The sequence below is a fragment of the Rissa tridactyla genome, chromosome 4 (assembly GCF_028500815.1).
Source record: "Rissa tridactyla isolate bRisTri1 chromosome 4, bRisTri1.patW.cur.20221130, whole genome shotgun sequence".
Classification (NCBI taxonomy): domain Eukaryota; kingdom Metazoa; phylum Chordata; class Aves; order Charadriiformes; family Laridae; genus Rissa; species Rissa tridactyla.
In genome coordinates, this window is record NC_071469.1 from 47,074,625 (window position 1) to 47,098,308 (window position 23,684).

Here is a 23,684-nt window from a genome sequence, read left to right on the forward strand (position 1 = left end):
CACACTGGTGCTAGCCTGGTGAATTCTTAGAGAAAAAGAGGAGTTGAGTTCAGTGCGAATTTGATTTTAATAACGAAAAGGAAATGTATTGGAGCAATTACAGAAAGTCATTCACAGTCAAAATGTCTAAATCATCATAGAAACCTTTGCTCTGCGTGTGCAAAATTTGCTGCCTTTAAAAATAATAGGTCTGGTCGTCCTAAATGCACTTTCTATGTCTTTCTTGTGCCTGTTCTCACAGGCAGTAGCCTTTCCTTTATGACTGTCTCACTGTGCAGGAGACCTACATGATATCTTCAGAGGACAAAAAGGTGAGGAAGATGCTGAGAACAGCAAGCTGCTTCTGCTGATTTAGAGTTCCCATGCTGGCAGATGCCGATTATGGTGTAGGGAAAAGTCCCCATGGTACTCCATAGGGGAAGAAAAGGAAACGTCTGTAACGTAAGAACTGGCTTCTGCCGCCAAGAGGGGAAGAGAACTGCAGCAGAAAGGGAAGTAAAAGCAAGAAGTGAATGTGCAGCATCACCATGTGAAGAGCCTGTGCTTCTGGTGCCTGCCGCAGTCTCTCATTTTCTGCCAAAAGTTACGAGGCAGGTGGTGAGCACTTGGCATGAAGTTCCCTGCAGCAGCTGCAGTGCGCAGAGAGGACAGCCTGGAAAAAGAATCACACGTTGGACAAAATGCCGAAACATGGCAAATAAAGGGATCCACAGTCACCTGCAAACTCTGTTCCTTAATGGGGTTTGTTTGTTGTCCATCCATTAGGGAAGACAGATAGGAAGAAAAACTACGGAACTTGGCATTTAATCTAGTCTTAGGTAAACAATTCTGCTACATCTCTTTAATTACAGCATAAAAACATTCTACTAGTAAAGCAGAATGGGCTTATAGCTGAGATTTGGACTACCTGCAGTACACTATACTGCCTGTAATAGGTACTTGAAGTTCAGAGGTGGGGAAGTCAAATTCAAAGGCTGAATCTTTAGATTCAGCCCAAGTTTCTTATCTATGGGGACTCTCCTTTCTAGAGCCAACATTGCATGAGAAATTGGGTGCAGGCTTGCTATGGTCACAGGAATTCATCTCTCTGATGAAGCATTTAGAGCTTCTTTGGATAATAGGTAACCTACTCTGAGCTGAATCCTAGAAACTACTGCCAGGTTTTCAATCTTGTCCTAATTCCAGGCCAGTTCTCCCTTGAACCACAATGTGAGGAGGGAAGAAAAGACCAGTTGCCAGCAGCAACCTCAAGAAACACTTTTCACTGTCTGCCATCATCTGCAGCAGTTCCCCCTGCGTGGACAATAGATGAGTCTCGGTGCATTGTTGGTGAACTGCGCCTTCTGCTCCAAGCCCAGCCTTCCCACCATCAGCAGCCCAATGGCTTGAGAGAAAAGCACTCAAAGCAGGCTGACCCTGAAGAGAGATGCAACTCCTGACTGCACCGGATGTCACAGCTGCTGGAGGTCCAAGCCCCTCTGCCACAGTCATGGTGACTGGTAACGTTCACAATCACTGAAAGGAGGAAAACTCTTGACCAGCTCCAACTGGCCACGTTGGGAATCCCAGACTAGGTAATGTGTATGAGGACTGGGGGCACCACACAGTATACGGGCTTCAGAATTAAGGTGTCATTTCCATTAGAGTAGCTCAGTCCTCTCTCCCTGGGATGTCACCTTTAGAAAGCATCCAAAAATCACGTCCAGCTTCATTCTGGGAAGGCATGGCCAAAGCAGAAGAATGCTCAGTAACCGAAGGTGCCCAATCATCCTTAGGGGCAACACTGCTCCCTCCTACTGCTGGGGAAGGAGTTGAAGCAACTGTCAGGCCTGCTCTTCTCCCTCATTGGAAACATGCCGGTAGCCAGGGGGCTGAGACTGTATGCGAAAGAGTACAGTCAAAAGGAGGATTATAAGGAGAAGAAGAATGGATCCACACACAGCCAGACCCACAAACAGTTCTGCAAGGGAGAAAAGAAGTGGTCAACATGGTACTGTCCAAGCTTTACCCTTCTGCCATGCTCTGGTCCATCAGGGGCTCACCTGTGTCATGCACTCTGCTTGCTACCTGGCATTCTTGCTCCCAGTCCTGGGGTACAACAGGATCTGTGAGTTCCAAGAATCTTTGCAGTGGGCATCTATGCTGACAGCCAGGGATTGTCAGTGGGAAGGGTTCCTTTCCACTCTCGTTCCGGAAGAACATCTCCACAGAGAAGTTACTGAAAACAAAACAAAATACAGTTAGATGATGGTTTGAGTTATTTTTCTCCAGCTAAAGTCATCCCTTCCCAAACACTCGGTGTGCACAGCCTTTCCTTTATGCTGGTGGTAGTTTTCCTCCTACGAGTCTGCCACCAGGAGCAAGATGGCATCCTCCTAGGGTGAAGCCTAGCCTAGGTATCTAACCCTTGAGGTGAAATCACAGCAGACATCTTTACTGCAGCCCTCACCCATCTTCCTCTTGGTACAGCTCAAATAAATGACATGAGGCGTATGGTGCTTGAATCTTGTTGTAGACATCTAGAGCCATCTGCAGTGCCACAAGTGTGGTGTCATGCTGAGAAAGAGGGAAAAAAACCAAATCAGTCACCCTTATGGATGTGGCAGGGCAGCTCAGACCATACCAGTAATGGACAAGGCAGTGCTGAGGGGATGTCACCTTTGTAACTTCTGTTTGGAAGAAGGGAGAGGAACTGCACTGCTAGAACGGTGATCTGTGACGGTGCCAGAGAAGGGGAGGAAGTGAAACGCAGCCATATATATCCTGCATTGTTCTTTTAAGAATGAATCTCTAGGGAGCAATTTGGGAGAGATGCTTGACTTTCCAGTCAGTAGGCTGCTGGAAAGGGGGGACGGGTCTCTATCTACACTGCTGAAACAGCACATCTGAGTAGCATCAACCCATCTACTAAATAAATACAGCAGTGGCTCCCCAAAGTTTGCCAGTCTCATCCGCAAGCCTGAGCTAACAGGAACAAAGCACAAGTTGGGAATTTTCCTTAGGGGCCCCAGAGGAATGATGCTAGATCTTGCACATCCCACCCAGGCAGTGGCAAAGATGCACATCCTGGTCACTGTGTGGGCTGTAGAGAAGCCAGAACGGGTTAAAACTATCACCACGCCCCAGTCCCCTTTGAGGAGGAGGAGATGGATAAAAGCTAGCCCCCAAGCTCTGACTTACCGCTGAATAGGCAAGTAGTTTCAGGTTCTGGCGGGCAGAAACATTTGCTGCTTTGGTTAGGTTTTTCCTTATGTGATCCAGCAGGACCCCTGATCAAAAGGAACAGCTGGTAAGAGGCAAAAACTAGAAAGAGCTGCACAAAGCTCCCTTCCCGGTGCACTTACCGCCTTGCAGACGAGCTTTTTCTACCCGATTGTAGATCCCAAACAGAAATTCAAAACCAAAATCTTTTAGTTGCTTCAACTGAGTCATGACATCTGGTGTCACCCATACAGGCAAATTCATTTTGTGTGCTTGCTAGAAAGAGAAACAGAATACTCATTCGCAGGTAGCACGGACTGCAGATTGATCAGAGAATGGGAGCCAAGGTGTGTGGGGCCCGTCCCATACTGCTACTGATTTCCTCTATTATTTTAAATATGCCCCTTTTCTATTTGCGCTTCTGTCCTCACACTGCTGTGCTGCATACAAACAACATTATGTGGGTTTTAATGTTGTTTCAGAAACTAATGAAGAGAAGCATAAAGGTTAAAATCTAGGAGCTACATTTCTGTGAAAGCACAACTGGAGTGCAGGGTTAATGCTGATACAATAATCTTAGGGCATTTACTTTATGTGGGGCTGATTCTGCCCTGTAGATAGCATGCAGTCAAAAAAAACCACAAAAAAACCCACAAAACCCAAAACGTGAAAAAGCACAAACTCAAGGTTTCTGGTGTACCCACAGCAGAATTTCCCTGGAGGCTCTGAGGGACACTGAATAATACTGGAGAAAGTTAGCAAGCATGCTGCAGATGTAATACTGGGATGCACCACTGACGAAGCCCAGTACTCAAACCCAGAATACACACAACTGTGAACCAAGAGAAGAATTTGCTTTGCAGCCAACCCATTACAAGAAAGGATTAGTTATACTGGCAGAAAAACAGCAGTTGTGGTTCCCTGGCATTACTCGGAGCAATTTGCTCTGCCACATCCCATTAAACTGACAGAAGATGAGGTTGAATATCCTTAAGCGCCCATTCTGTCTGAGTGGTTTGGAGAAATTCCCATCAGCAACTTAGATATTTAGTTAGTTTTTTCAATGATTTACAAAGAGAATAGCTGGTAATTTCAGCCATTTCTTGGACTTTTTTATTTTCTCCAGCCAGATGGTAGAATGAATCTACTGGCTCAGGTGAGAAAAACAATCCTCTCTTCACAGCACTGTTAGTAAGTGTGAGAAAAAAGGAGGAAGCCGAAAGCAGCTGAAGAGACTGATCAGTCTGAGGGCACAGTTTTGAGGGTAAAACTCCCTCAAAACGTTCTGGTTTCATTTTGGGACACTGAGCTATTCTTCAAGTTCTCGGGGATTATAGTGATTGTCAGCTGGCCGCCTGGGCCCAATCTGCAAGCTCTTTAAGTGAGTCTAGAAAAAGAAGAGGATTTGAAATCCTTCATCTCTTTGACCAAAGGATTTTTTTGTTACCGACAGAAGTTGCTTCACTGTGATCATTACAAGACAGAAGACTGAGTTTGTGATGCAAAGGGCAAATTTACATAGGGCAATGCAGCTCTGGACTGGAATATTCTCAACTTGCAGCAACTCAAGCTGGTATTTTATATAGCAACGTGCAATTCCGTGCAGATTTATCTTGTACATCCCCAAAAGAGCACATACTACTGTATACCCCTGCCAGCATGACAGAGTGTCAGAATGTTTGGGTTTACTGCTTCTTCCACAACTGGCTAGTTTGACATGAAAGATTTCTGTAATTTACTTCATCAAGGTGTACAGTTATACACAAATAAACTGGTGTGCAATGACTGTACGTCGCCTGGATACGTGACCTTTACTTTAGCATTGTCACAGCACAGCTAACCCAATTTCTCATTTCATTTAGGCCTTCATGAGATGTGCTTTCAACAAAACTCCATGTGAATATAGAGCTTGGTGCCCACCCCAGACAGTAAAAGGGTAACATCTGTCTGTAGAGTCTTTCTCTGGCAAACCTTAGAAAAGGTCAAAAACCAGATGTGGATGAACCCCACTTAACCTAGAAGAGCATTATTTTCTTTTAGACGTGGCATTAACAGAAGCACAGAAAGAAAAGTGATTGATCTAAAGTAATAGAGAGAGGTAGAACCAGGAATAGTCCTAATTTAAGCTCACAAATTAAATCATAAAGTTAATACTCTTCAGTTTCCAGAGATGTCATTTCTACTTTACTTAACTCAGACTTGTCCACAGAGATCTAAAGATTTCAGATTGCAGTCATCAAAAGAGATACTTATTATGGAGGTGGGACGACTTCTGGCTCTGACACGATACATATCTAAGCTACAAAGTGGGAAGTTATAGGGTGCAAAAGCAGGTAATTCCTGGCACATGCCTCTAGTGAGTAGGAACAGTTATTCTGAAATTGGAACACTACTTCTGACTGTAGGGTGGGAATGGTGAAAAATTGTTTTATGGGATTTTGCAAAATAATTTTCTGTCAAATCCAGTGAGCCCTAAAGACCAAATTCCCGTGGCTGTAAGATGATAGCCAAACTTACTTCACAGAACAGTGTGTCATACACACTCCAAACAGACTCGAGAGAGACATCCCAGATGCCAGTCTTATTTGCCACCATCTGCAGGAATTGCTGTAGGTATGAGAAAAGAGAAAGCCCTTCAGTTTTCTAATCTCGTATTACATGCATAGGTATTTCTACCCCTTTCTTAAAGCTCTGAGTATATATAGAGAGGTGATTGATAATACTTTAACTATGAGCTTAAGACCACCTTATCTCATGCAAACAATCACTTACCCAATTCTCTTTGGTCTTATTTACATATTCTGCTGAGTGCCGTGTTTCATTCTGTAGCTGTTCATACCGTGGACAGAGGGGCAAAGGAAACTTCAGTAGCTGGGCAGAGACAAGAAGGGCACCTACGTCACCGAGAACACCGAAGTACAAAATTTGCAGTCGACACGTGCAACTGTAATAAAACCCTGACTAGCGGGATGCAGCTATAAACAGCCTCAAGTACTACTTTCTAACATACTCCAGATGGTGTGTGGTCTGCTGAGGTGTTGCAGATAACATGTTGAGTGAACACAGCCCCTGAATTCTCCTCTTGTTCTGAGAACAGAAGAACCTTTGCTAAGCAGGTCCCAGGAGAAGTTCAAGACAATCTGAACTGAGACTGAAGCAAAGACTTTCGGAGAAGTCAGCATGACACAGCACTTGAGACTAACTTACCTTTTCCTCGGACACAGGCACTGTGTGCACAGGGATGGGCTGCCAGGAGATGTTAGGGTTGAACACCTGTTGTCCCTCTGGGGGATACAGGCCTGCAAGATTGGCCTCTGCACTCATCAGCGTCCGATCACAGTCCGTGCTGCGGATGAAGATCTGCCAGGACAGGGACAGACTACATTACCATTAGTAACACAGTGGTGCTCAGACGGAGGACGATGCACTTGCTGAGGAACGTTTGCCAAGTGCCCTGCAGCTGCTCAGGGACAACAGGATAACAGGAGTTGAAGTGACCGAGCCTGCTGATGTCAATCTGGGCAAAACTATAAAGATGGACACAAAGACAATGTGGTGTGTAATACTGGAGCAGTCTGTTCGGGACCAGTGGGATAGCCAGATGCACTGTACAGAGATTACAGGTAGAAAGGAGTCAGTAGATCAGGAAGAGTCAGAAAACGGCAAGACAGAGATACAGATAATAATGGGCGCAGATAGGAAATGCACTACATTTACAGATCATTGCAGGCTCTTGGGATTAATGGGCCAAGACTTACCATTCCAGAGCTCAGAGAGAGCGATCTGAGCCAGAAAGAAGAGAAATAAGAAAAATATAGAAAAGTTCAGAGCGTCAAAATGGCAAAACTTTGATATTCTGGTATCTGTGTACTGAAAACACTTAGGGGGAGACTGAAGAGAATGCAGTGATAAAGCAAGAGGAACACAGAAGAAATCATGAAAGAATGTCCTAGAAAACAGCATGCTGAATCTGAAACAAGAATAAAAAGCCAGAAAAGTGAAATACAATGTCAAGATTGAGATTTCTTTTTTTAAATGTTACATGAGGAGAGAGAAACATAAGGAAAAATACATATGCTCACTCTGTATAGCAGCTCCCATGTGAAGTGTATCTCAAAACTTAACAGTCATGAGGGGGAAAAAAAAGAGCTGTCTTTTCTCTGACAATTTCTACCCACTTTTACCTCTTAACTGTGGCTTGAAAACAACTGACCCTGTACTCATTAGACAGGATTGCTTTCATCCTCGGTAACCTCTGAATAAACAGAAAGGAAATGTCTCAAAAGATAAGGATCTAATTCTAGAAGTGTCATAAAAAACAATTAAGCCCTGAGCATACATGCTTTCTTCAGCACCTTTTGCCAGGGCTCCAGCTTGTCGCTGAGTCAGGTGACAAACGGTCATATGTCACCCAGAGGCAACACTTCTTCTAAGAGGAAGGTTGCTCAACTCGAGCAGGGGTTTGGGCTTGGTTAGCAGAACGGCTTTTGTTTGCATATGCCTTAGTTTGTTTTCCCTTCTCAAGCAAGGGAAGGAAAACAGTTTCATCTGGCAAAAGCTTTATAAGAGTGAAGTATGCTTGGAAAAGAACTACTGAGGAAGGTTAAAGGATCTGTGTTTAAGCTGATGCTGGAAGTTTTGTTGATGAAGCAAATGTCAAAGAAGGGATGTCATCTGAACAAGCTGTGTATTTACTGGGGAGCCAAAAAAGGGGGAAAACAAAGACAAAAAATTGTATGAGGATTCTCTGCCCCATCTGGTCAATCACCCGAAGTGAGCTGAGATAAACTAACTGAACTGATGCAGAGCCAGCGGTAGCACAAGGGGGTCTCGACTGCCTGCTGTCCATCCGAACCATGCCACGGCATGCCTCTCTCATGGTGACGCTTGCTCACGTTCCAGTTGACTCACACCCCTTTGATCAGCCAGCAGGGGTATGTGGGGGGGATTTTCTATTTCCTTACTTTTTTTAATCTTTCGAATTTTCCTCTGTGCTTAGCACGTGGTTCCACAAGGGCTGTAACTTTTTATAGAAGAAACCTACCGGTTTCTCAAGAACTAATATAAGGTGTGGCAACATTCTGGAAAGAGAGAGAGGAAAATTAATAGCTTTGGGCGAAATGAAGCTCTTGATGCTTTAGAGGTGGAAACAAAGGAGAGGGTCACTTTTGGGCAGTAACTGCTGCTTATGTGTACAGACTCCCACAAGACTATACCTGAGGCGCCCTGGGGAGGGGAGGGCAAGCACGGGCTGCATTCTTGTCAGCTGGCGTGAAAATAAAACAAACAGTGTCTCACAATTTCCAGTTAGAAGCAAGTACCAGCTAGCACACAGCATTCCTATTCTGTCCCCCTGACTTCAGAGCCGGGGGCTGCTGCCGCCCGACCCTGCCCCCGCCGCCGGGCTCGGGACAAGGCCTGTCCCCGGTTCCCCCCTTCTCCAGATCGGCGTCCTGCGGCGCAAACGGGCTGGGAAACAAAAATACGTTGAGACGAGGCCCGGCGCTTCCCTGCTCTCCCACCCCCTCCCCCCCCCGCCCCGAGCCCCGTCACTGACCTCCTGCCGCCGGTACGCGTCGCTGAGGAAGCCGCTGTAACGCCGCCGCAGGGCCTGGCCCAGCTCCCACTGCTGCCGCATCCCCACCTGCAACGGCACCGGGCGTTACCCCCGGCCGTGGCCCCGGTCGTGGCCCCCCCCGCGGCCCCGCACTCACCTGCGTGAGCTGCCCGAAGCCCTGCGGCCAAGCGGCCTCCTGGTAGGGGTCCCGCGGGTAGGCCTTGATGGGCGAGCGGTCTCCGTGCCGGTACACCTGCGGGCGGCACCGCGTTACCCCGGCCCGGACACCCCCGAGCCATCCCCGCTCCCGGCCCTCCGCCCTTTCCCCCTCCCCCGGCCCCTCACCAGCGTTACGAAGCGGAGGCTGCGGGGCCGGGCGGGCGGCGGCTGCAGGCAGAGGGCCAGGAGGAGCAGGACAGCGGCCGCACCGGCCGCCATGGCGCTTCCCCCCACACACACCTCCGCAACGCGGAACCGACCCGCCGGCGGCCGCGGGCTCGCACGGACACAGTTTCCCTGAGCACAGCGGAAGGCCCGGGCGGTCGCCGCCCGCCCCGGGCTCGCGGGGGGGCGGGGACGAGGGGCGGGGCCCCCTCGTCCCCGCCCCCCCGCGAGCCCGGGGCGGGCGGTGCCTGCACGTGACCCGGTGCCGCGCTGCGCGTGACATCACCTCAGCTCCGCCGGGACTAGAGGCCGGGTCGGGCCGCCCCCTCCCGCCGGCGGCTCGGGCACCTGCGCCACGGGGGGCGGCCGGACATCGCGGAGGAGCTGCGCCGGTAACTTTTCTCCTCGGTCCTGGCTGGGGCGGAGGGGGGTGAAGGCTCGTGCGCTCACGGCGGGGGACAAGGACGCGCTCTTCGGCCTCGCGGCCTGCGCCGGCCCGAGCCTTGACAGCGCTTCCTGAGGCCCGGTGCCGGCGTGGAAAGTGCTGGAAGGAAGAGAGGAGGTGGTGGAGCGTCCCGCCGAGCCGCCCAGGGCCTGGTGGGGGTGAGGGCCGGGCTGGAAGTGGGTCGGCGGCTCCGCCGGGCCCGCTCCCCTGCGCCGTGGGCGGGAGTGGGTTTGGTTCCTCGGGCTGAGATCCGGCGGTCCCGCATTGTTTGTGTTGCGGGTGGCGGGGCCTGTGCCGCCTCGGGCTGCGCAGCCGTGGCGCTGGAGGGGGTCCCCCCCACTAACGAGGTCGGAGAACGGGCGGCAACAGCAGGTGGAAGGACGTAGGGAGTTGGAGCAGGCGTTTTGGGAGGGGAGATCGGTCACTCGTGACTGTTGCCCTGCAGCCAAAGAGCCTAGGTTTGCTGTCTCCGAGATGCTGCCAGGTGCAGCACGGAGATGTTTACTTGCTTTGTGGTAACTCGTCAGCTTTCCTCTTCCCTTGTCTCCTCAGCTCTGCATTTCTGTATCTCATTCACCTGTTGTATCCTGTCAGCCCAGATCCTGAGCTTTCTAGGTCACAAACTTGTCTGCACGGTGTTGTTAAAAGGTAACTTTGCTTACATCGGTGATGACTCTTAATTGTGCCCTCTTGCTGCCACTCATTGTGCAGCAGATTGTCCGCAGATGTGTCACAACAGGTCTTTCCTTATGGGCCGGAAGCAAACCTTGGACCGTTGGTGAAAGAGAAATACTTTGTCTCCTGAAATTTCTTCCTACCCTTTTTCTCTTTCCTAAAGGCACAGCTGGGCCCTTCACTGCAAGGCTTTTTTGAGGGAGTCTCCAACACTGAGTCATGTTTCTGACTAACCGTTTGGATCGCTGCGTGTCAGCCAGTTTCTGGCTATGACTGCAGGTTATGTTTGTCTGTAGGGAAGAGTCCTTTCAGCTCTGCTGCTTGTTTCAAGGTACGTGGAGTATCTGCTCTTCCACAGGTGTCAGGGAAAAGGCTATATTTGAGGACAGACAGAAGAAAAAGGAAAAGCTGTTTTTTTCACCTCGTTTAGTGAGTGGCGGGCTTGGTTTGTGGAGTAACTGAGTCTTGAGATGTAACCCCCCCTGTTGAGGTAGAAACAGAAAAAAATGTCTTAGCTTTCAGTTAGGGAAGCAAATGCAGCTTGAAAATTTCAGCCAAGTGTTGCTGAGCTCAGCCCTTCTTTCCTTTGGGCTGTGAAAAGAGGGCATTGGACGCGGTACACATTGTGCCAGGACCAGATGGGGTTTGGCTGTTCCGTGCTTCTCTGCTATCGCATCTGCGGCATGTTTGACAGAAGATTACTGCTGCCGCAAGACTTGCGAGGGCAGACTGACTGCATGGCTTCCTGGTGTAACCCCTTTTTTGAAATCTAGCACTGAGTTCAGTGATGTTTCTTTCTCGTATGTGCATGCACCCATGCATCCTCCTTCATCCAGGAAGGCCAGCTTTTGCAGGAGAAAAGCAGGGGTGAAAATAATTAACAATCTCCTCCCCCTTACACACACCCCCCACACACCAAATCAAAGGTGAGGGGAATAAACCGCTCAGGTAGGACAGAACATGGGTTGTTGCGGAGCTGCTCGGGAGATCTGTAGCTGCTGGAGGAAACCTGCAGCTACTTGTATTGTGAAGGGATGCAAGGAGAAGTACCATAGCAGAGACTATATATATAAATTGCTTAATCTAAAAAAAGAAGAAACGGGAAACTTTATCGCAGAATTAGTATGTCCTGGCTGTGTGCCTTGGGTAACCCTTGTCCGTTGTTTCCAGTTACTGCTGCTGCAGCTCTCTGTGCCGTGTCAGCCTTTTTCCTTTACCAGCTGGCTGTGCAGCGAGGAGGCGGACAGAGGGTGTGCAGAAGAACAGGCATGCAGCCGTGCAAGTGCAGAGCATGAGTTTGCTACCTTCTCCTGATCTTGCACCTGCAGGAAGAGTCATGTTCCCAGTGTGTTAAAGTGCATTTGATGGCTATGACTTTTTCCACCCCCCGCCAAGAAACGTACTTTCTCTAGGATTAGTCCTCACAACTCAGCACAGTTGTTCTGTGGTAAACAGAAGGATGAATTTTTTGCTGTTGTTAAGCGTTTGATCCAGTGGTGATTGTCTTGGGTCTCAAAAGTCATGTGTCTTGTAATCGTATCTGGTCTGTGATTGTATGGCTATGAAGGTCGACAGTTTTCAAAATTTTAAGTTTTGTATTTAAGGTCTGTAGCTGTTGATGTTTTTCAGAAGTTGTGTTGCTGTTTGCCCAAGGGAAGACTATAGAATATAATGTGCTTTGTCTTAAATGCATTGAAGGGTGATCCTGCTTTCTGCTCTGGAAGCAGCTGCTGTGAAAGTCTCATTGTTGCAGATGTGTGGGTCTTTGCATATTGAATAGGAAAGCTTATCGGATTGTATGTCACTCTCCCTCCCTTCCCTCCCACCCCCAAGTAATAAGATTCACAGATCTGACGATCTTGGAGAAAAATCAGTGTTTCAGAACTGAGGTGAAACCTGTCATAGGTGTCCCTGCCCATGGCTGGGGGTCGGAACTAGATGATCTTTAAGGTCTATTCCAACCCAAACCATTCTATGATTCTATACAAAGATACTTGTTTCACTAGGGGAAAATGTTCTGCTGGTCTGCAGAAGGATATATTACCTTGTTTTCTTCACAGCCTAATAATTTAGGAAGGCAGAATCACATTCTCTTGGCTGTGGAAACTGTCCTGTTGGGAGGGAATGCAGGGGAATGCTTCCTGCTGACAGGTACAGGTCCGTATTTAGGCTGCAAACAGGTTGAACTTGGTCATTAGATCATACTTCTGCTAATACAAGTACAACATTTGACTTAGTATTTTCGCTGGAGTTGCTGCAGCTAGAAGCTGTATTGTAGTCGAAACAGGTTTGAGATGTGTATAATATTGTTAAATTAGATGAGCTGTCTGTGTTTCGGCAGATCTTAACAATTTCTCTGTTAGAAGTGGTATGATGGGTTACTTTATCACTCCTGTGTGGTTTTTGTTCTGTGATTTCCTGCTCAGGACAAAATACCTTTTTTTTCCCCCATTTTTGGAGCACAGACAAATTCCTTTCTTGTGTCCTCACTAAAGAGGAGACACCCCTGGAGCCAGCATAGCTTGCACTTTTAGATCTGGAGATCTCGCAACCAGATTTCCTGTAAAGCAAAATTCCTTGCTTTATTGAGTGTCAGAGAATGTTAAGGTGATATACTCAATTTTCGTATAATTTCACTTAAAAGCTTGACAGTGTTTAAGTCAAAGCGTCTTATTTGGGGAGGGCAAAGGCTAATTAGGGTACTGCACAGAGGAGAGCAGAGCACTTGCAGAGTACTCCAGTATGTTTAAAGGAGGGGAAAAGATAAATGTTTATTTAGCAGGAAGTTGATGAAGAAATTAAGAGAACAGTGTTAGAGAATGAGAAATCTAATTCTTGTTTTGAAGAGTCCAAAACTAGTGTCTGTAGGATTAAGGAGGAGAACTGTCTTGTGGGACTTGAGGATTGAAGCAATTTAAAAGCCGTGCTGCAGAGTCAGGTTTTATTGTGTACGCACAGAAACCTCTCTGAGATGTAAATAAAAGATGTTAGGTGAGTATCAGACTGATTGCTAAAGCAGATGACTGACAAGCGAGTAGGTGTCTCCTGGCATGTAAGGCTTTCTGGTTTGTTTTAAGGTTTTTTTAAAAAAAAAAATTGGCAAATATACTTGTGAAATTTCAAGAAATGAACTGGGCATGGAAATTCTATCCTCTCTTCCTCCAGGGAGAGGGGCAGCCTTGGCCCACTGGTCCTACTGCAACTATGAAACAAACAAGGTTAATTGGCTTAAATCAAGGCTTCCCACTTGCTGATATAAATCATGATTAAATCTGGTGATTTAAATAATTCATTTAAGCTTTTTTCTTGCATTTGATATAAAAGGAAGGTTTATTCTAATTGGTTAGGCTCATCTGTTACTATTTCTTGCTAAACAGGATGATACAGTGTATCTACATACACCCATTTATGCTATTATATCACAGTAAATGTTTACGTTAGAAAATGGTCATTTGTATTTACTAGGTGAATAGTTTCTTTCCTCATGACTTGTACAAAACTGCATTTGAATAAAAAGGTCAAATTAAATGTGCACATTTTTTAATGATTAGGCTGTAATCACAGAAATCACACACTGAATACATGAGAGAAATTATGCTTGCTGGAGTGTGTGCTATTAAAACCGACTCATTTTAACAGGGTAGTGTTATCTGTTCTTAGCAAAATGAACTGTTTATTTTTGGTCATTGTGTCCTTCCAGAGCTTAGAATGAGCATAACTCATCCTCCCTTGTCTTGTTTTTATTCAGAGATTGGAAGAGAGAAACACCTCCCCCCTGTTCTATGCTGCCTTCCCCAGCTTTGAGTGAACTAAACTAATTTAATAAGTGAATTGAAGAAACTAATCTTTCTGCCTTTTTAAGAAAGATTTTGTTTGGTACTTAGTGGATTTTGATGCTGCAGACTTGGTGACTTCCTGAAGTTTTGGGAATTACACTCTTTAAATGTTCTCCAGCAACCATGTGCTGCTTGGATAGGGGGTGCGTGTGTCTTTGTTTAAATGATTTTTAGGCTTTATCATAAGTTGTCGTTAACTTAGAAAATAAATTGAATGATTGTAATCTTGAAAAATGTATGTACAATCCATTTAAAGGAAAATGTTTGGTATTTAAATAGTCCATCTAGTGCCCCTATAAAATGAGGGCAAAGAAGCCAGCTTCTGCACCAGTTCTGTAGTGTATCTTGGTTGTCAGCGGCATGCGTGCAGAAATGTGCCAGCGCAAAAAAAGGATTTCACATGCCATGCCAGTGAATTTTCCTGGAGGATTTTACACAGTCAGGCTGTCAGCAGTCCATGTGTAGTGGCTTCTTGCACACCTACCAGCAGGAACCCATGCACAAATGTTTGTGGGCATATGAAGTTGTACTGGAACAGCCTTTGAGACTTGCTCTGATGGTGTTTGCCTTGACATGCATGCAGACATGCACACACAGAGTCCTGTGGCCAGCTCTCCTCACCAGTGTGCTTTGGCTTGCGTGAGTACTGCCACCGAGGCAGGGCAGCTCACATAGCTGCGCTCTCTGAGAGTAGAGGGAGAAGCTGTCTGTCATCTTCCCTTCAAATACCAACTCTGTGATTCTGGTCTTCTCATTGACTGTTTTCCGCCCTTGGTTGATGTCTGTAGGAGAGGAGTAATATTCTGGTTTCTGTGAAAGGGCCAGGAAGAAGTTCAAAAGACAGCTTCTGTGTTTGCAGCTGCCGAGGGGGACAGATTCTCAGGCATCTGCAGCTCTGGGCAGGAAGCCCTAGGGATGTGATTTAAGGTCCATATGTATATGTGGACAGGCAAAGTTGCACTGCTAGACCTTTAAGGAAGGTGTCGAACTCCCTTCCTTAGCAAAGGAAGAGAGAACTTCTGTTGTGAGGACTGTTTTAAAATGTAAAATACTGATAAGTGTAGATCATATAATGTAGCTTCTGTTATCTGGATGTATCTGAGAAGAGGGGACTTAGCTTTCTGGGCTATATGGGACTGAAGAAAAACTTTCCCTTGGTCTGCAGAAAGCTCCCAAGTTGTTGTTTGTTTTTCTAAAAATAGAACAGGAGAGGAGAAAGCAGAAACCTTTGCCTGAAGAAAACATGAATTTTCTCCCTGTCACCCGTACTTTGAGGACATTTTCTATCATGCTACTTTTAAGGCTGGGGGTGAAGGCCGAAGCAAAAATAAGAAGAGACTGCCGACTTTGTCCTCCCTTGTTCCAGTATCATATCCAACTGCTACTCCCTGATACTTGCTCTGGGTGGTGCCTTTAGCAGTGTCCCAGAATCAGCGGGCCATCCCCACCCTTCTCCCTTATACAAGGATCAAAATAAGAAATCCGGCCACCTGTTGACTTAGCCCCATTGCCTGCCCCCACACGCTCGTACACGTGCTTGCATTTTCCAGTGCTGATCTTGGGTTCACAATCATTTCTGAGAAGTCAGGTGGTATGAGCTCTCTGGCAGTATAGTTTTTGCTTGCTTGCTTCATGCAGACCCTTCTAGAAGGCCTGTCTGTGCAGAACCAGTGGCTCCTTGTTCGTCCATGGGTTGTGTGTGATGGCTTCCTTCTCCTTGTGGCAAGATTGCACCGGAGTTGGGAACAGAGTGGGCTCCTTGCAGCACGTTGCTTGTGACAAACCCTGACAATCTGATGGTTAAGTTCTTTTGCTTTTTTCTGTTAGAGCCTTTGTGTCTTTCAGTCTGTTCTGGGCTACATTACTTAGGAAATAGAAGAGCATTTGTCTGTTAGTACCTCCAATCTCTTTGTGCCTTTTAGGGCTCTTTCTGGATGGATGAGGGTGAGGCCTCCTGGGCGCTTGGGCATAACCTGTGAGGAGAGTTGGTGGCTCTGATTTCCCATCTGGTGGGTGTGCCATCAGTGCAGACATTTCACTGGCCGGTGTGTGAGCTGTGGACCCTGTCCGGCTCCAGACTGTTTTCCAGCTGAGTATTTGTGGTGATGTCAGGCAGTGTGAGAAGGGAACATGACTTGGCAGGACAAAGTCTGCAGAAAGTTCAGCTCCACATTTGGCCAAGAGCCTCGGAGGGAATGAGATCTACACACACATTCTGCTACACAGCCTGTCACACGCCCTCTCACATGCTCCCTTCCTGTCACACAGATCCTCTTTCTCTCATTTTCAGACCTTTAACCCTTCCCTCCTAGCTTCCACCCAGTGGATTTATAAAAAAAAGAACCTCCTCATTTTGCTGTTACTTTACCTTATAACTGTTTAGCCAGGATCCGGAATAGTAAAGTCAAAAGCAGGGCAAGTTTACTTTGCAACACAGCTTGTAATAGTCCTTTATTCTGACCTGCACCCCTATGCCAGTCTTCACTATTTTTCTTGGCAGCTCTTCTGATCTCTCTTCTTGGTCTGCTGCAGTCTTCTGGACGATCTAGGTTTGGACATGTAAGTCTGCTGCAGGGTGGGAACCAGTGCCTCTCTTTTGCTCTTCTAAGAGCAGTGTTAGCAAAACCTGCCAAAATATATCCCTTGTAATGGATGAATGGGGAGTAGACTAACAGTCAAGCTAACTTTGAAGCAATTTAAAATTCCATTCCGATATCCCTCTGATGTGTTCTTTATATGGGTATTTCTGTAGTACCATCATTTCTTCCTGATCTCTGTGATACATCTAGGGATGATATTTCTATGAATGGGAATTGATACTTTTCCCCTACTGCTCTTAAGGGAATCTTAATGAGCTTCCTGCCTGTTTTGCAATCCAGTACTGTATTTCTGTTTTGCTTGTGAGCGGTAGTATTTGTTTTGATTGATGCTTTTAGGTGGGATGGTGCTTGGATACTAAGTGCTATATAGATACATTATAAAAAAGGCTGTTTCCCAGAAACAGTCTTGTTTCAGTTATGGTGATGTGCAGCATGCTGATGAGACCACTCTTGGGGTGGGAGGAAAGGAGGAAACCAGAAAAATGAACAAAGAGTTGTACTGTAAACAGTGCTCCCCTTTATTCTGTTCTTTCCTCTTTTGCCTCTGTTCTTCATGTTCTTTTATTTCATAGCTGCTAGAGGATGAAGACAACCAGTTTGACAGAGAAGATGGTCTGGACAGGGGCTAGGAGTTGAGGGCTTGTAAGGGCTAGGAGTTGAGGGCTTGTAAGGGCTAGGAGTTGAGGGCTTGTAAGGGCTAGGAGTTGAGGGCTTGTAAGGGCTAGGAGTTGAGGGCTTGTAAGGGCTAGGAGTTGAGGGCTTGTAAGGGCTAGGAGTTGAGGGCTTGTAAGGGCTAGGAGTTGAGGGCTTGTAAGGGCTAGGAGTTGAGGGCTTGTAAGGGCTAGGAGTTGAGGGCTTGTAAGTTCTCTTTCTTGCTTTGCTGTGATACATCCTACAGCTTTATATGTCCTTTGTCATCTTGTCTTTCTAATAAAATGTTGCAGCTGCTTCTAACCGCTTTTATCTGTTTTAGGAGTAGTTCAGTGTCGACAGTGGACTGGGCCGTGTTCCTGCTCAGAGGAGTCAACGGCAGTTTGGGATACTGATGTTGAAGAGATGGGCTGAGCAGATTTCCCTTTCGTGATGGCAGCTGATAAAAGCACTTGGCTAGAATAGGCATGGGTCATGAAATGTTATTCCCTTACTGCATAGTTTAGTGGAGACGAAATTATTTTTAAGAAAACAATCAGGTAAACAGCATGCTGTGTGATTATTTATCATTATCATTTTCCACATGCAGAAAAAAGGCCCGCAGTGCTCTTTTCTAGGCATAATCTAGTTGGTTCCCTTATTGCTTAAGGTGTAGGTTTAACCCTTTTCCCTGGCATCTCCACTATCAAGATGTTATTTTAAGTATTAATTCATGCTTCTTGGGGTTTTTTCCTCTCTTTTTTTTTTAATAAAAGTTCTGATCTCTTGTGTCAGTTTGGAAATGGCATTAGGATGACATCTCTTAATCTGCCATGAGTCAGACTTGTGTTCCCTGAAGCAGGGCTGTAACATCTGTGGGACTGAGAGTGATAAAGGAGGAATGTAGGATCCAAGGTAGAGTTTTCTTTTCTTTTGTTCTGTGATGTGGCACCCCTGTGGAAGTTCACAGTGATTTGAAAGAGATGCTTCTCTCTAACTCTTTTTTTTTTTTTTTTCTTTCTTTCCCCACTTCTGTGCAAGCCCCATTTGAAAAAAAATAGCTGTTTGAACCTAGCATTTTATTGCCATTACCTCTGATCTGGATTACACTGTGTATTTCCTGTCTCTCTTAAACCCTGTTTTTTGGAAAGACTAAGGAAGCTCTGGGTCTTAAAACTGTTGCTTCAAAGAATGGCTGGTTATTGTGTTTTGGATATCTGTGTATAATTGTGTAGAACAAGGTATTGATGTCTGAGTAAAGCTAGAGAAGGAATCCAGAAAGAAACTGAGTCTGTGGGCATGTTTTTTGTGCTGCCGTGCAGTGGCAGTTATAAGGAAACGAAGGTGGTGGGGTCAGATCTCATTTTCAGCATTCAGGTAGGATGTGATGAGCTGTCACTGCACGTAGGATGTAGGAGAGCTGGTCAGCAGCAGGAATAATAAGCTGCAAACATCTCAACTTTAATTTTCCAAAGCAGGGTCTTGCTAGTTATCAGGCTGTTTTGTAGTAGGAAATTTTCTAGTTTGCTCGAACATGTTTCACATTTGATTTTTATTCATTTTTTTTCTCTGTGTGTGTGTCTGGTGATGGGGTTAGAAGTGTGAAAGAATTACACCATTAGCCAATACAGGGGCCCTAGGAAGAAAAGCAAACACCAAACCAAAACCACCTTTGCGTAGATACATTCAGATGTGCAAGGGAAAAACAGGCTTACTGGTAGGATAGCTTAATTTGCCTGGGGAAATTGTGAGTGTTAGTGGCAAAAGAATGCTGTTGCCATTTTAAAGCGAGTTTTCATAGGGCGAGTTTGCTATTATAGCTGATGCCGACAAACATATTCTGTAGACAGGGCTCGAGGCTGAATCTCCTCCCTTCCCCTTCTTCCCAAGGAATGGCGGAGAGCTGCCCCCTGCCCCTCTGTCAGCAGGAGGGGGCAGCTACTCTGCTTTGTGTGTTTCATCATCCTGGGAGGAGCACACATGGGATTTTTCCTGTTGGAAGCCCCTTTCAAAGCCTCAGTTGTGTTTCCTGCCATCTGAAGGTCGGTGCCGATAGTGGTGTCGAGCGGTCGATGAATTGGATTCGTAGGCAGCCATGGGGGATTATTGCAGTTCAGCTACAAACAGCAAGTTTTGCTTGTGTTTGTCCATGCAGTGCTGCAGAAGTTGGTATCGCTCCGAAGTGGCTCCTTCTGCTCCCCATGTCGGGACACTGGCTTCACAGCTCATCTGGCCAGAGCTGAGAAAGGGCGACTCGTCACTTTACAAGACAGCTTGGAGGGGAGGGGAAGGTGGAGGAGTGCTGCTACTGTAACATCTTCCTTGCTGTAACCCAGTGCATGCCCTAGTTTTTGCCATTCCTGAGGTGGTTATACTCTAGGTTAGACAGAAGCTTGAAAGCTGAGGTGAAGGTAGAAAGCCTAGAAGGGACTGGAGTTTTGTTACCCAGACCTGGCTTGTGTTGTTTTCCAGAGTTCAAAGGAACTTGTGTCAATGGCCTTTAGAGGAATTTCATGGCAGCAAGGTGGCCACATCACTCCTGGTATCGCTTGTTGTTAATTTCCAGTTCATTAACCTGGGAAAAGTCTATCCTCTCTTACTGTCATCTCCTCTTTCTCCCTCTCTGCCTCTTTCTCTCTCCCTTTGTCAGAGGGGCTTGTACTTCCATGCAAACAGGAAGAGAGGCGAGCACAGCCCTGTGCGCAGTGTGAATGAACTCTGGTAACCTCCTCTCCTTTCTCCTCATTTCAGTTGCAGGACCAAGCATCTGGCAGTTGGGAGAGAGGAAACAGAAAGGCACAGCCCACTTCAGGATTTTGCCCACCCTTAGAGCAGTCACACATATACTCTCTTTTCCTCTTGCTCCTTGTGTTGACATGGCACTCTTTGATCAGGCAGAAACCAAGAGGTGAAGACAAGGGCTGTTGACAGACAAGCAATAATGAGCGGGGAGGGAGCATCTCCTGCTGGATGAGGCATGTGAACAGGAGCGCTGACTTCTTGCAAAACTGTTACTGGTGGAGTGAGGAGTTCCTTTGCAGAGCTTGTAGGTTCTTGGGTGGGACTGGAGTCAGCACATTCTATCTTCATCTGATGTACAATTTGGGCAGCCTTGTTCCAAAAACGGGGATCCACAGTCTGTGTAGAAAGAAACAAATTCTGTGATCTGAAGATTGAGGACAAGGACTGAGTTTGGCTGGGTTTTTTTATGTGCAGCAAAGCAAAAGGGCTGATTGTGCCCTGAAATAGTGTCTTCTGTTTGGTGGTGCAGTTTTGCCTTACCATCCTAATTCACTTTGCTAACCAATTTGTTCAATGGAGAGAGAATTCCTTCTTACCTGAGGTAGGGTAGAACTGGCTTGGAATTTCTGTTGCTGCCACTTTTTGTTTATAATAGCATATTCTGTGGGTCAAGAGTGTCAAAGTCATAGGTTCAGATTCAGAAATGTCTGCAGACATCTTTGCATTTCTGTTGTAATATAAGGCCTACTTTTGGAAGGAGAATTATGGAGACTGCCCCAGTCTCCGAGAACTCACCTTTAGGGTGTTTTTCTGCCATAGCCTGACTTTCCCTTCCTCGGTTTCCTTCTATTCCTTTTAGGCGCACGATCTTTGAGAATAACACCTTTCATCCTGCTGTACACCATCATTACACCTTCTGCTTCTCTTCCCAGTACTCTTGCAACCAGGTGACACATGTTTGTTTATTTTAATCTGTTCAGTTGTTAGTCACTTTTGCGGTTGTTCTCTGAACTCTGCTGTGGCATCCATACCTGACTTGGGTAGGAGACGGCATGGTGTGTGTTGAGACCAGACTAAAGCCAAAGGTGGAGACAGAACCCAAAGAAAGTCTTCACAATAAGAACTGGGTTCTGGTGTGAGAACACAAGCAAGCTTAGGGATGCACCGGTTCAAAGGAAGAGACAAATGCGTGGGCAAAGGTCATGCCAGAAGTCAGCAAAGTCATGGGTAATAAAGTTGGTCAGCAGCAGGAGTAGAAGCCAAAGAAAGAGGGGGAGGGGGGAGTCTAAAACAAGGCTAGAGAGGCAGAGGTGGGAATAAGACTCTTAACTTGGGGGCAGGAGACCAGAATGCAGCTGCCCATTCCTGAGGAGCAGGCTGTGCAATCAGGAGTGACTGGTAAGACTCTTCTGCATAGTTGGCAGAGGTGTCAGCAACTTACAAGGCTCACAGGCTGGTGCTGCAGCTTGGGCAGCTGCTCATGGTCTGCTGAAGCTGAGCTCCACAGCAAATGAAAGCAACCAGGAGGCCGCAGCTTTGTTTTTTTTTTTTTTTTTTTATCAGCTTGGGACTAATGGTAGCTTGCAAACCTCTTCCAGTGGTTGTCTTTGTGCTTCTTAGAGATCAAAATGGATGATGCAATTTCAAACTGTGTCCCTGCAGTTTTCGGGGGGGGGGGGGGATTTACAGTGAGGCCATAGAGGTGGTCTCTGTTCCCTGAGCACTGCAGAACAGTTCTTTCCATTCTTTGTAAACATACTGTTCAAAATCATTCTTTATGCTATCCTGTTGCACTCCTTTGCACACCTTGCATTTTCATGGTTTGTCTCTCCCATTGACAATCCGAAGTTGATTGTTTTTCCTCATGAGTTTTAACAGTTTTCATATGTAAATATTACTTCACTTTCAAAGTGGTAGGTTTGCATAGGATTCTTTTTCTGCCCTGAAAGGTACAAGTGTCTCTTGCAACTCTTTCCTAATCTAAACCTGTTACATGTGTAGTTTTGCCCTGCTTGCAAACTTTCTAGCTGCTCCAGCATTTCTTGAGAAATGTAACGATGCAGAGGGCCGTAAGAGGAATGAGCCAACATGAGCTGGGAATAGCCATCGTTTCTCTGAGGCAGCTACAAGGTGGTACCAAGTTCCTTGGGGAGGTTTGTGAAAATACTCTGGCTGCTACACCAGAGATGGTATAGGAAGAGTGTTAGGCCACAAAATACTGCTTACTCCTTATGAAAGGATTGGAACAGTGGTGTCTCTTAAGGGGCTTAGTTCTGTGCTGGTGCTGTAGGGTCCTGTGAAATCTCGGTCCAAGGTGTTTTTTTTCTTGGCCATTTAGATCTGCAGACAGCTTTTGATATCCAAGGTAGCATCACCACTGTACAAGTTGTGCATTTAGATTTCAGTGGAGACCCTTAGCATTGTTGTGAGCCCAGCTTTCAGAGGTAGTTTCAGATTGAGTGCTGGGACTTGTACTGCATGTCAGAACACACTTGGAAGCCAAAACGCCAAATTACATACCTGTTTTAGGTACCTAGGAAAAGCTATCTTTCAGATCAGATGCATTTGTTCACCAACAGTCTGTTAGAGCCATGCACAAAGGCACAGTCCTGTTGACACACAGCTGTGTGATGTGTGAGCAGTCATGTTAACATGTATACAAATGTAAGGTCTCTTCTGCTGATGCTGACTTGCTGCAGAGTGTATGCTTGTGATTCATTACAGAACTGAAACATAACCATGTATTTTCTCTTGGCAGAAGGCTGTAGGATTTTGTAATTTACAGGACCAGGACTGACCAGTAAATCCTGTTTTGAAAGATCCCGGAGACTTGCACAAACTTCCTAAAAAGCTACAGTTTCCTCTGAACATCCAGTATTTGGAGCCCCAGTAAAGGGTTCGTTGTGCTATTCCTCTGATTATTCCTGCACTCCGCAGTACAGTTTCTCCAGAGATGTGCTTGATTCTGGTCTGGTTACTGATCCAAACAAGAAATACCAGGGAGAGGACAGACATGTTCAGCAAAAGTGTCGCAGCAACTGCATCTAGCTAATTTGGTTTCTTTGTGCTGTGCTGACCCATGCTATCTCCTTTACTCATCTCAATTAATGTGGGACATAAATTAGGCATATTCTGTAGCTTTGTGTCTGTTGATGACAGGTCAGATCAAAGGCATCCAGAAGAGTGCATAAGTGCTTCAGCTGGGCTTGGAAGAGGACTCAGCTGAGGGAACGGGGTGAAATGAGATCGTTACTGGAGGAAGCGATGAACGTTTCTGGCAGTTAGCATGAGGTGCAAGAGCCAGAGCTGCCACCTCTAGGTTCTTGCAACTTTTCTGTTGCAAGAGCGCTGATCTTGAGACCATTGGTATCCAAGTTGTTCTGTTGCCTCAGAAAAGGGAAGAAATGGAAGAATGGTGAAATGAAGAATGGTGAAGCTGGTGGCAACGCATTTCAGAATTGTTTAGTGTTTTGTTTGAGCCATGAGTTGCAAGGGCTGTCGGTTTCCCTTAGCCTTTCATCCATATGTGCTTCCTCACTGGAGTACATCTGCTCATCAGGTTTCTCTATTCTAGACACTGTGTTAGAGAGAAGTGATTGCTTCATCTTTTGTCA

At 46.3% G+C, this 23,684-nt stretch overlaps 2 protein-coding genes across 4 annotated transcripts in view; one reads left to right on the forward strand and one right to left on the reverse strand.

The window, feature by feature from the left end:
• Nucleotides 1–48: 48 nt before the first annotated feature.
• On the reverse strand, nucleotides 49–9,276 carry ACP2 (acid phosphatase 2, lysosomal). The gene is made up of 11 exons (XM_054201358.1): nucleotides 9,104–9,276; nucleotides 8,916–9,011; nucleotides 8,759–8,845; nucleotides 6,409–6,561; nucleotides 5,974–6,072; nucleotides 5,719–5,808; nucleotides 3,345–3,477; nucleotides 3,181–3,269; nucleotides 2,450–2,556; nucleotides 2,043–2,218; nucleotides 49–1,960 (listed from the first exon to the last, which is right to left on the reverse strand). Exons 1-11 carry the CDS (start codon nucleotides 9,194–9,196, stop codon nucleotides 1,824–1,826), a joined length of 1,260 nt encoding a protein of 419 aa, XP_054057333.1. The 5' UTR covers nucleotides 9,197–9,276; the 3' UTR covers nucleotides 49–1,823.
• Nucleotides 9,277–9,381: 105 nt separating this feature from the next.
• NR1H3 (nuclear receptor subfamily 1 group H member 3) overlaps nucleotides 9,382–23,684 on the forward strand; it is a 29,393-nt gene continuing 15,090 nt past the window's right edge. The window contains exons 1-3 of one of the 3 annotated variants that reach the window (XM_054198727.1): nucleotides 9,399–9,534; nucleotides 10,140–10,235; nucleotides 10,426–10,593. The gene's annotated coding sequence lies outside the window, so the exon portion shown is untranslated. Of the gene's footprint in view, nucleotides 9,535–10,139; nucleotides 10,236–10,425; nucleotides 10,594–23,684 lie in introns of all 3 variants that reach the window. The other 2 variants (XM_054198728.1, XM_054198726.1) reach the window with 2 other exon arrangements.

Excerpts from the sequence above, each read along its gene's own strand:
- ACP2 (XM_054201358.1), bottom strand. The coding sequence starts at position 9,196 with ATGGCGGCCGGTGCGGCCGCTGTCCTGCTCCTCCTGGCCCTCTGCCTG. Across the intron at positions 2,219-2,449 it reads CTGTACCAAGAGGAAGATGG|TAACTTCTCTGTGGAGATGT; the intron begins GTGAGGGCTGCA and ends TTTTGTTTTCAG. Across the intron at positions 1,961-2,042 it reads AAGCAGAGTGCATGACACAG|AACTGTTTGTGGGTCTGGCT; the intron begins GTGAGCCCCTGA and ends TCTCCCTTGCAG.